At 41.7% G+C, this 13,062-nt stretch overlaps 1 protein-coding gene across 2 annotated transcripts in view; it reads right to left on the reverse strand.

The window, feature by feature from the left end:
- The window catches only part of LOC134751163 (KH domain-containing, RNA-binding, signal transduction-associated protein 3-like), a 232,377-nt gene that overhangs the window by 5,145 nt on the left and 214,170 nt on the right, over positions 1–13,062 (reverse strand). For both annotated transcript variants that reach the window (XM_063686535.1, XM_063686536.1), the window contains exons 5-7: positions 11,487–11,633; positions 5,216–5,350; positions 1,586–1,675 (exon numbers count right to left, since the gene is read on the reverse strand). In XM_063686535.1, coding sequence (XP_063542605.1) covers positions 1,586–1,675; positions 5,216–5,350; positions 11,487–11,633 — 372 coding nt within the window. The remainder of the gene's footprint in view (positions 1–1,585; positions 1,676–5,215; positions 5,351–11,486; positions 11,634–13,062) is intronic.

Raw genomic sequence — 13,062 nt, forward strand, 5'->3', positions numbered from 1 at the left:
TAAAAAGTACGGAACCCGCGGTGCGCGATTCCGACTCGCACTTGGCCGGTTTTTTATATTAAATTGTTACACATCTCAATCAAGGGCAAATGTCAAGAAAAATAACACGGAAACTAAATTATATTTGGATTAACTCCAAACAAAACCTTTCAAGGTTGAAATTGGCCCGATGGATAAAAACGCCAAAACTGTCTAATTTTCATTTCATTTCAATTGTATATCTATACCCTGGAATGAAACTGAAAGCCCTTACCTCTTCCTGCTAGTTATGGACGCTCTGTCGTCGGACATACAGGAGGAGGCACCTTGGTGCATGCTGTTTGCTGATGACATTGTGCTTGTAGGTGAAAACGAACTAGAGGTGCAGAGCAGACTTGAGAAATGGCGGTAAAAATTGGAGAATGTTGGCCTAAAGATCAGCAGATCTAAAACAGAACACATGTTCTGCGATTTTGGCGGTCTCTCCAGTTTTGCTGCCATAGAACTCGATAGCGTTACATTGCCGGTCTGCTCCGACTTCAAGTACCTCGGTTCGCTCCTACAATGCGATGGCGATATTGACCGTGACGTGAAAAACCGGATTAGCACAGGATGGATGAAATGGCGACAGGTTACGGGAACCATTTGTGACGCCCGTATGCCCCTTCGGTTGAAGGGTAAAATTTATAAAACGATCATAAGACCTGTCGTCATGTATGGATCAGAGTGTTGGGCCCTAAAGGTGACGGATGAAAAGAGATTGCATGTAGCGGAGATGAGAATGTTAAGGTGGATGTGTGGCGTGACGAGAATGGATAGGATAAGGAATGAGTATATAAGAGGAAGCCTGAAAATTGCACCCATAACAGAAAAAGTAAGGGCAAATCGCCTAGCATGGTACGGGCATGTGATGCGGAGGGATGAAAGTCATGTGACAAGAAAGGTATTAAGAATGAATGTGGAGGGAAGTACGAGGAGAGGAAAACCGAGGAAAAGGTGGATGGACTGTGTGAAAGATGATATGAAACTAACGCAAGTGAATGATGAGATGACAGGTGACAGAGATGTATGGAAGAAAAAGACATGCTGCGCCGACCCCAAGTGAATGGGACAAGGGCAAGCGAATGATGACCCTGGAATATTCTTACATGTCGTACTCCATTACCGAAACGTGTTATTTCCGATTTCTGTTAAAAATTAGGTATTTAGCCACCGCGGTGTACAAAAGAAACAATGCCTTAGGGTTTTAGACCTATATTATAAAATGTGGGGATACCTTTTTTTTGTTGCCCAGGAAAAATCTTCGAAAGATTCCCCAGCGCCAGGGGAGACACTGAGCATATGTGAGATTTCTACTCACTAAAAAACCTGGGGTCTTCGTCTCTCTGCCTTTGGGGTGGAGTCACGGGCACGCGGCGTCACTCATCCGCAACCCCATCGGGCTTAGCACGGTAGCATTTTTATCGCCTGTCACCATGCCTGTCACTTTCTAACAAGTATGTAAGTGCGAAAGTGACAGGCGTAGTGACAGGTGCTAAAAATGCAACCATGCTGACACCGCAGGTTATCTGGATACTGTTAGTTATATTATAAAGGGTGAGGATACCTGGTGATGTTGGTGCTCTGGCGCCGCGGGCAGCGGCGGCGAGTAGTCGCGAGCGGCGCCAGCGAGCGGCGCGCACACCAGCCCTGCGGCCTGAAATGTGACACAAACATTATTACTATCACAAATTGAAACTTGAGGTACACAAGAAACTTGAGAGGTATCCAATTTATTCTTTGGAGTTAGGAGAAAACAAAGAAACAACGATATTTTTTCTTGATCGTAGATACAGGATTCGTAATCCGTTTGATACTGCTAGCACTATTTTTTTTAATGATGTAGGTGGCAAACGAGCAGCCGGATCGCCTGATGGTAAGCGATTACCGCCGCCCATGGGCACCCGCTACACCAGTGGGGTTGTAATTGCGCTGTCGGCCTTTAAGATGGGGGTACGTTCTTTTCTTGAGGGTTTGTAGACCATCCGCAAAGGGAAAGGAGTGAAGGTGAATGTCTGGAGAAATCACAAAAAAATTGTTTGATTTGATACCCGGCCGTCCAGATTTTTAAAATGTCTGAATTCTAATTATGCAGGGTGTCCCTAAAACCAACGTCAAGACTCAAAGGCTAGAACAGCTGATGGGCTACAAGATTAAGCAAATTTACCCTTAATGAAATAGTACATTTCGATGCTAGTGCGAAAAGTATGTCATTAAGAATGACATATCCGCACGTGTATCGAACGACGTTTTTTAATACAGTTGCGAAAAAATAAGAAAAGCAACAAGTAAGGAATGGAATTCGAAACTTTTATATTATTAATTCTGTGACACTGACATCATTGACATTATGAAGAGGTGTTTTTCTAGCTTTTATTCGACTAGAATAGATTTTGTTATTATTATTGAACCCACTTCAATGAATGTTTTTTTTTCAAATGCATGTTCTATAAGACAGAAACAATTGTAAATATTAAAACATTGTACTATTATTACCTAAATATCGTTATTTACGATTATTTGTGTATCGTATATTTCTAAAAACAATATCGAATGTTGCCTTTGAAAACTTAAAACATTCTTGCAGTAAGAAAATAAGAGAAAATACGCCTCTTCTTTGACAGGCGTTCCGTTCCATTCAGACAACTTATTAAGAACGGTTTTTCAACAATAAAAAATAAACGTGTTATAATACTTATAATGATGAAGAGGTAAGTAATAAAATATGAAATATGCATTCTTATTCTTCGTATTCTTACATTAACGGTAGGTTTTTATGTTGATTACGACGTTTAAAGGAAACTAATATAAACACTCATCAATAAGTAGTCATGAATTGGAACAAGTATAAATTTAAAAAAATTGGAAAAGTAAAAAGCACTAGTTCGCGAAAACCAACTTTCCGCACGCTAAACAGCCACGAAAAGCAGCACTTTTTGAGCAACTGTATTAAAAAGATTTTTTTGAGATATCAGCACTAATAAGAATCCTGGTTATAAAAGGTTTATAAAAGTGCCAATATCAGGCGTGAATCACTCCGCGATTTCGTCGCGCCGCTACAAGTACATGCGGCCGCCCCCAATTCTGGTGTCTAGCCATAGTAATTGCCGCGCACCGCTACGGAACGGACGCCTGTTCGTGCATGCGCCACCTAGCGGTCATATCCGATAATAGACGCGTTTTATTAGAGAGTGAATCTTCTGTACCTAGTACTATTATTTATTTTGTGCCGAAATCTCAAAAACTATGAGATTTTCATTAAGAGTAAATTTGCTAATCTTGTAGCCTATCAGCTGTTCTATTAAGTCCTTAAAGTATTGGCGTTGTGTGTGTGTGTGTGTGTGTGTGTGTGTGTGTGTGTGTGTGTGTGTGTGTGTGTGTGTGTGTGTGTGTGTGTGTGTGTGTGTGTGTGTGTGTGTGTGTGTGTGTGTGTGTGTGTTTGTGTGATGTTGTGACAATCATAAATGTTAAAGTTCTTCCGTCCGTCTTCATCACTACATAGTATATAAAACAAAGTCGCTTTCCGCTGTCTGTAGGAATGTCTGTCCCAATGTATGCTTAGATCTTTAAAACTAGGCAACGGATTTTGATGCGGTTTATTTCAATTGATAGAGTGATTCAAGAGGAAGGTTTATATGTATAATTTGTAAAGGTTTTGTGTAAATTTGTTGAACTACCCGTACGAAGACGAGGCGGGTCAGTATCTTATAAAATAAACCAGGTGGCTATTTTTCCACGGCGCAACGGTGGAAACATGAAATCTGTCAGGCTATTGAAAGCCGTGTGCCGGGCGGGACAGGCATGGAGGGCAATCGCAAGGCATTGTGTGACCAGAAGCCTATTTCAACAATATCACTTGAATCTGCTTTGATATTTATAAATCACCATTCTCACCTGCATAAATACTCGTGCGAATGAAATGCTATCCACGCAACTTGTTTATAGGCCGAACGCATTTTTATGGTTCCGTACCCAAAGGGTAAAAACGGGACCCTATTACAACTGTCTAGTTGAAAATTTCACTGATTATGTATTTCTGTTGCCGCTATAACAACAAATACTACTACAAGGTACGGAATAGGTGCGTGAGTCCGACTCGCACTTGGCCGGTTTTTTTATACCATACCAAACCATAGAAAAATGTTTCTAAACTTTGGAAAAAGGCATCCTGCAAAACGCGTTAGGTTAGGTTAGGTTATATGTGACCCTTCTGAAAATTTAGACGGTTTAAAATAAAATCGGTCGGTCAAATCAATATTTGACAAATGATACATATATTTATTATTACATAGGTAACTATCACGGATATCATAATTTTACGCAGACGAAGTCGCTGGCAGAAGCTAACACATAAATAAGTTTTTAGCAAAAATCTCATTTTTGATACAAGCTTTTATCGCTGACTGTACTTTTTTCCACAGGCAACTAATACTCATCGAGACAATTCTAAAAACCCCAAACACAATTAGGTTGCGTTGTTTTAACACAGTTCCTATGACCACCGTCTTCATCAGAACAGCTCGATGGTACCATAATATTGCATTGTCACCCGACTTACATGCGTATGCAAATTTTCAGCTTCATCGGAAACCGGGAAGATGGTTAAATTTGATTCCATTACATAGTTAGTTACATACAGGTCGACCTAATAAAAGCGTGTTAATAAACAGATTAAGATGCGATTCCTAGAGTTCGAATTGGCTTCCCAGTCTCGGACAAAACACACGCGAATTGGACATATTGTCAGGAAATACAATGTGTACGGCTTCCGCTGGCAAATGACGATGCGCGTAAATAAATTGGTCACTACAGAACATTTTCAAAAATAAATCTAGTTCACATACAGGCTACAATATGGACAACCATTTATGTACGTAATAAATAATCTAAATGAAATACAATATCAAACAACAGCGTAGGCTTCGTCATGGTTGCTACACAAAAATAGTATCCACAACATTCTTCGTCAAAAAATTACAAAATAAATAGCTAAGTATTCTAACAATTAAGCCCCGAACTGTTCCCTGACCGGCCCAAACGTCCCAAATATGCTAGCTGCGTTGCCACGCTGAATAGCCAAAGATATAAAACAAAATTGAGTACGCACTGTTTTCTTTAAAACTTGTGTTTTGTCAAAGAAGACTTGAAGTTAAGGACTACGAAGAGTGCGTAGGGAGAGGTGTGTGAGGTCACTGACCCTGTGTTTGTGGTCCTCCGGCGCCGGACTGAGGCGGGGCGCGGGGTGCGGCGGGGTGGCGGGGGGCGAGCGCGGCGCCTGCGCCAGTAGTTGCATCTCCAGCATCTGCTCTTGTCGGATATCATCGTTGTAGTCCTACATATAAGATAAGATAAGATAGTTCTTGTAAAATAACATGTTGGCGCGCAGGTTTGCTCGGTGTTCCAGCGACGTGAAGTTGACGCTGTTCAAAGCCTGCCACGTCGCTGTACACGTGCAGCCTGTGGGCTAACTTCACGCAGAAAGCATACAATGCACTTCGCGTCCAATACAACAACGCGTTCCGGGCAGTGATGGGGCTGCCTCGCTACTGCAGCGCCTCGGGAATGTTCGCGGCAGCGCACACGGCGTGTTTTCATACCACTATGCGACTGCGCGCCGCGTCCTTGGTCCAGCGGGTGCGAGCCAGCCCCAACACAGTCCTAGGTCCTAGCGATGATCGCGGACAGAGTGAACTGTCCTTACATCATGCACTGCTGTGACAGGCATGTAATTAAGACTGGGATAGGATAGGGACTTAGTGTATGCTTTAAATTTATTTTATTGTTTTATTAATAGGTACCAATTTTTCGATTTCAATTTTAATTTTATATTTGTTTTTATTATTTTTATGACATGTGTAAAAACTGATTATGAGCCTTGCAGCTTGAAATAAATGGTTTTTTTTTTTTTTTTTTTTTTTTTACAACCGTGTTACAGAGGTTACAAACACACAACTGTGATTATAAACAATTTACAAAATGATGCAAATCAATGATATATTATAATTTATCCTAATTCTTTGACTGCGCAACGAATAAAAATATCAAAACAATTTTTGGTTACAGATGAAGTTAAAGTGACGTCAAGGGAGGCGGGACTCCCCTCCTCCCTGTCACAACATGTCAGATTTTCTTGACCCCCTCGCTCCCTCTAAACGTGTGATGTAATAAATGAATGACCCCTAAGTAAGTAAGTAAACACTTTATTTTACGAAAAAAATGGAAAAGTCTACTCATAATGTGATTATCATCATCATCTTCAGTCGCCCACTGCTGGGTATAGGCCTCTCTTCGTGTACGTCACTTATCCCGGTCCTGCGGTGTCAGCGTGGTTGCATTTTTATCACCTGTCACTATGCCTGTCACTTTCGCACTTACATACTTATTAGAACGTGACAGGCGATAAAAATGCTACCGTGCTAAGCCCGCTGGTGCTAAACAGTTTCATCCAAAAGTGCCCCGCGATTTTTCGAACGTCATCCACCCAACGAGACAACGGATAATTTCATTTAATGTCATATCAATATCAAACAAGAAACAGATTTCAAAACTCCAAATGGTTTTAGTGCTATAAAATCCTTAATAATAAAATGGGCCATAAAACGGATAAAGTTGACATTTTAACTATTAATGTTACATCTACAGAAATCCGATCAAAAGTCGCTCGTAACTCCCCAAGTGTCTTCGACGATGTCGTAAAATCTAAGGTGCTTCCCCTTCACCCCCTCTCACCCCCTCACCTCAGCGGTGTCAGCATGGTTGCATTTTTATCACCTGTCACTATGCCTGTCACTTTCGCACTTACATACTTATTAGAACGTGACAGGCATGGTGACAGGCGATAAAAATGCTACCGTGCTAAGCCCGAGACAGTGGATCTAAAGGGACCCACTAACTATCAGTCCGGCGGACGATATCGGCCTGTCAGTTGTTCGGAACTGTCAAATTTTTGTTCTAACTGACAGGCCGATATCGTCCGGCGGACTGATAGTCAGTGGGCCCCTTTAGACCATATTCAACATTTTAAAAGTGCGGAACAATTTGTGGGTGATTTGTCGACTTAGAGCGTTTTTACATTAGAGTTTTGAATGATTCACGGTTAGTTTCACTAGACTTATATTGACCGGGATATAGACCGTGATTACCTTTTGTATTATTTGTGAGCTCCCGATATTTAGACGCAGTTACATGCATCATGTTCACGGGTGACTGAAGATAGTGGGTGGGTGTCAAAGTTGTGTAGACAGCGCTCTGTCTACCCTCATTCTTGCGCGTCGGCTGCGTTCACTTTCAACGTTACCAACGGTCGCATTCACACTTGTTGGTCCGGTCGCGCTCACACTCGTTGGTCTGTCCAAACACACTACACTCACAGTGTCACTACGCATGTTTGATTCGGATATCACTGGTTTTTTACACAAACAAATCACAGGATTCCACACATTTGACAGTTTAAACCCATCTTCACGATTGAAATTTTTGTATTTGTGAATTTCAACGGCTTCTCTTACCAATCTTGGTATATAGTGGCGTTCTGTCGAAATGACCTTGGGACTATGCAACTCGATCCAGTGATTTATACCCGACTCAAGGAGATGCTGAGCAATAGCTCAAATAATACAAAAGGTAATCACGGTCTATATCCCGGTCAATATAAGTCCGTTTTTACATTGTTCGATCCGATATCGATTGTAGGATCCTACATCCGCGTAGTCAGGCCGCGCGGGGGCGCCCGGGCGCCATCTTTAGTGGTCACGCACACTAAAATAAACATGCCTACAAATACGCACACAAACCAATGTTATCGGTCCGACAGCTGACGGGGAGCTCCGACATGGCTGAATTTATCGGAAGCGTCTTTCCTTTGGGTCGGAATAATGTATGTACTAAAAAGTACGGAACCCTCGGTGGGCGAGTTGTTTAGTATAGGGTAAACTCACATTATTTGGTGACACGCCTAATTCGGTGATACAAGTTTTGAAGCATGACACCCAGGAAAGCTAGTGAATGAGGGTCTTTTAAATGGGACCTCACGGCTCCACGGCTTCGGCGGATTTGCCGTGAGGCCCGTTTAAAAGGCCCTAATTCACTAGCTTTCTTTGGTGTCATGCTTCGAAACTTGTATCACCGAAATAGGCGTGTCACCAAATCGCACTTAAACTATCGTGAGACATATTTCAAAATATTTATCAGTACGGTTTTTACTCACTATTATTTTTAGTCGCTTTTGGCGACATGTTTCGGATTCTTTGGGAATCCATCCTCAGGCACGAGTGTCCGCGGCGGTTGTTCGTCGTGCACTCAGTGCACTGTCACTGAGTCACTGAGTGCACGACGAACAACCGCCGCGGACACTCGTGCCTGAGGATGGATTCCCAAAGAATCCGAAACATGTCGCCAAAAGCGACTAAAAATAATAGTGAGTAAAAACCGTGTCACCAAATAATGCAAATTTACCCTACAGTATACACCACCTCAATTTACAACCATGAATTTAGATGTCACGAAATTGGCTATATCGCGTGCCGCTATTAAAACGCCACGAACACGGTCTCAGCCGGGATCTGTAGACATATTTACGAGTACAATACACGTAGTTATTTTTACGGCGTCTAGTCATAAAAACGGGACATATCTGCGCGGTATATGGCCCCGGCACAGATCGCAGTCGCTAGATGGAGCTTGTAATCTAGCATTCATCTGTAGCGTCTCCTCTCTCACTGCCAGCGTCGTGCCACAACGTTCTAAGCGTAGACATATACATTACTTCGTAAAGACTGGCCTTACGAGCACTACGAATGGGGCCGATACATTGGAGTCAAAATCGCATTTAGTTACACCAGCGCGCTCAGTCGTGTGGCGAATTGCGCAGTGGAAAGCAGGATATATTTATACAAGTTATAAAACTTCCAAGTCTTTCAAACAAGTCTCAGTGGAGTTCGGTCCCCAGGCATAAAGGACCACATTGTCGCTTACCATAAGGACGAAAATTGCTTGTATCTTTATACGAAAAACCTGCCAGAGCGTCCTTATGGCGATTCACAATGTGGTACCTTTTGCTTGACAACGACAGTAACGACACAAATATGGACTATGCCCCAGGTGACATTAGGTTTCGTCGAAAATTGATTATGCAAATATTGTCAATATGTAATGTAATTGTAATGAATTGATGCAATATGTCATGTCCCTTTGATTCATTATTTCAAATATTTAGTATGAAACATCAAAATATTACTTATGTTGTACTGTTAAATTTCAAGTGGCAATATTTTATTTAAAAATGTTTACAAATTTGTTCTGGAAAAGTGACTTTTGGTTATTACCTGACAGTCCTGACAATGGGGTTGGCAGGTTTGCAGAGATGGCGCCATCATAGCTTGCCCCTTTTTCTATGAGATTTGGCTTAAAGGGCTGGCATCCAGGGCATTAACAGAACAAAAATTTGACACAATTCTAGGGATTGACAGGGCAAGCTATGCTGGCGCCATCTGCTAAACACTTCGACCGGCTAACCCCATTTATAATGCATTATCTATAGGACTTCATCCACGGATCGGGCCTTTACGCCATAACTCGTGAATCTCGCGATCAACCGATGAGAAAATCCTTTCAGATAAAATATCGGGCAGATTGTATTATACTCTGTGGCAGCTTTCGCGAAATTTACTCTTACACCTTTGTCGAAAATTCATGTTTTCGTACCCAAAGGGTAATAAGTTTTTGGCAAAAATTTAATTTTGGTACAAGCTTTTATCGCAGACTGTACTTTTCTTTTCACAGACAACTAATACTCATCGAGACAATTCTAAAAACCCCAAACACAATTAGGTTGCGTTGTTTTATCACAGAGTTCCTATGACCACTTCCTGTCTCCATCATCAGATCAGCTTGATGGTACCATAATATTGCATTGTCACCCGATTTACATATGTATGCAAATTTTCAGCTTCATCGGAAACCGGGAAGTGGGTCAAATTTAACTTGCAAGATTTGACCCTTACTAACATGTTACATACATATTACATACATAAATAGAAGCTTGTAAAAACGGGACCCTATTACTAAGACCCACTGTCGGTCTGTCCGTCTGTCTGTATGTCTGTCTGTCTGTCACCAGGCTGTATCTCATGAACCGTGATAGCTAGACAGTTGAATTTTTTACAGACGATGTATTTCTGATATAACAACAAATAGTAAAAACCGAATAAAATAAATATTTAAGTGGGGCTCCCATACAACAATAGTACATTATGATACAAGTGTGCTAAGTTGGTCATTACACACGAGGCGATATTGTGCGCGCGAATTGTAAGCGAGCGCGCAATAAGAAAGCCGATGTGTGTAATGACCAATGCACTCGCGTTTCATACGACGTTTTTCAACACACTTGCAAGAAAAAAAAAAGAAACTCATATTAATCAAATTTTAACAGTTAAAACAGTTAGTATTGTGTGTTTCATCTGTCATACTCGTACTGCCGGCCGCCCCTCGCCCCGGCCGCGCACTGCGCAGGCGCTCGGGCGCGCCCGTGCCCGCCAGTCCGACCAATTAAAGAAGGCTCCCTTTCCATGCATATTATTAGCAATCAGTTACCTTCTTAACTCAGTCGGATAATATAATGAAAAAGCACGAGTGGAATAATACACTGAAAGAGCACGCGTGTTTAATATCTAGGATTATGAGCCAAAAATCGGTGGAATAAAAACGTCGTTTTGAGCAAGTGTGTTGAAAAATATAGTTACTTAAATAGGTCAATTGTGGTCTGTAAAACACGTCTCCATTTTAACCTTATTGATGGCTTTATGACATCAGCACAAATTTTTGGTCCTTCGAATCATACGAGTATAAACATCCTGACTAATATATGGTATTTTCTATAAAAAGGGACCTTATTGTCGATAGCGCTTACGCCATTATAAACGATGCTCCGATATAATTACAATGTCGCGAGACGCTGTGCGGCGTAAGCGCCATCGACGATAAGGTTCCTTTTCGTAGAAAATGCCTCGTATTATCCCAGCAAAATTAGCTGACGTATAGCCAGTATTTAGTGGTCTAAAGTGTCCCACTTACGTCTACCAGTCGCACCCGCCACATTAGCCACTCACTCCATTTGTTATAATCACCCTTAATACGTATGTAACAGAGTTCACTTTCACCCATTAACTAGCGGCAATTTTCGCTTGCGTTACCAATTTGCTTCCATTGTGGCACCCGTATTACGTAGGCAATAGAGTTCACAATGTTCACACTAACCTTATTAGCTAGGTAGCAGTTCGCAGTGGCGTTCGTATTCGTTTGAATAATTACGAGTTAGCTTTCGGACCGCTGAACTCTAGTTTGATGGGCGACCAATATTTCAGCGCAGTTTGCAATTTGCAGTGTTTACTTAGCGTGATAATTGTCAATGTGCGTCCACAACTGACAAATTTGAATGTAACGCCTCGTACTAAAGCTAATAGACTTACCGGAACTAAAAATCTTCTAAGTTCTGCCAAAGCATACGCTACTCGCGCATGCGCCTCGGCCGGCGTGGCGAAAGCGCTCACTTCCACGTGGAGCTCTTCGGCCAAGTGTGAGAACTTCGGGTCGCCTGACACGCGCAGTTCTTCTTCCTGAAGGAATATAAAGAGACTTTAATGTCAGGTAATAATAGGCAACTGTCAAAGGTTTGCAGAGATGGCGCCATCATAGCTTACCCCTTTTTCTATGAGATTTGGCTTAAAGGGCTGGCATCCAGGGCATGAAAAAAAAACAAAAATTTGACACAATTCTAGGGATTGACAGGGCAAGCTATGCTGGCGCCATCTGCTAAACACTTCGACCGGCCAACCCCATTTATTACATAACGAGGCCAAAATATCAGAAGCATTCATGGCAAACGTGCCTGACGATGTCGTCATCTATATTGATGATAGGTACTCTAAGAACAAATTAAATTATTTTTCAACACACTTGCTCAAAACGACGTTTTTATTCCACCGATTTTGGGCTCATAATCCTAGATATTAAACACGCGTGCACTTTCAGTGTATTATTCCACTCGTGCTTTTTCATTATATTATCCGACTGAGTTAAGAAGCTAACTGATTGCTAATAATATGCATGGAAAGGGAGCCTTCTTTAATTGGTCGGACTGGCGGGCACGGGCGCGCCCGACCGGCCTGCGCGGCGCGCGGCCGGGGCGAGCGAGGGCCGGCCGGCAGTACGAGTATGACAGATGAAACACACAATAGGTACTAACTGTAAAAACTATTCAAATTTGATTAATATGAAAGTTTCTTTTTTTTCTCGCAAGTGTGTTGAAAAACGTCGTATGAAACGCGTGTGCATTGTTCATTACACACATCGGCTTTCTTATTGCGCGCTCGCTTACAGCTCGCGCGCACAATATCGCCTCGTGTGTATTGACCAACTTAGCACACTTGTATCATAATGTACTATTCTGTCCGGTAAACGGGGTACGCTGGTTCGATTCCAGCTCTGGACACTGGAGGCTTTGGTCATTTTTTCCTTCGTATATGACATTTATTTCAGTATATATTTATGATGATTATAATTAACCTAATGATGATTATAATGTGTATAAATAAATACTTGTTTTTTATAAGCTGTTTTTTCCTCGCTATAGTGAGGTGAAAAGTTTTGTGTTACACACGGGTGCAAATGTATTTTGCTTCTCGTGTGTTGAAACACTCGCTACGCTCAGGATTCTATTATAGAACCACTCGCTTCGCTCGTGATGGCGTCTAGATGGCGTTGCGATATATGGGCATTTTTACTTAAAAGTGTACCATTTACTTTTTACCGAAAATCCATCAACTTTTGGGTTGTTTCTACTCAGAATCACGAGGACTATCGATAAAAAAAATGTCCTCAAAAAAATTACAGTTTTGTAACGCATTTTCACATACATTTTGTATGGACCGTTACAAAACTGACACCCAAAATTTGTATGAAAAACTGGGGACACTATTTTCTTTTAGTTGATGGTCTTTCGAAAAAACCATAATGGTAATTTTTTTTCTGAAAAACCCCATGCAT

This window comes from Cydia strobilella, chromosome 21 (genome assembly GCF_947568885.1).
Source record: "Cydia strobilella chromosome 21, ilCydStro3.1, whole genome shotgun sequence".
In the NCBI taxonomy this organism is placed as follows: Eukaryota; Metazoa; Arthropoda; class Insecta; order Lepidoptera; family Tortricidae; genus Cydia; species Cydia strobilella.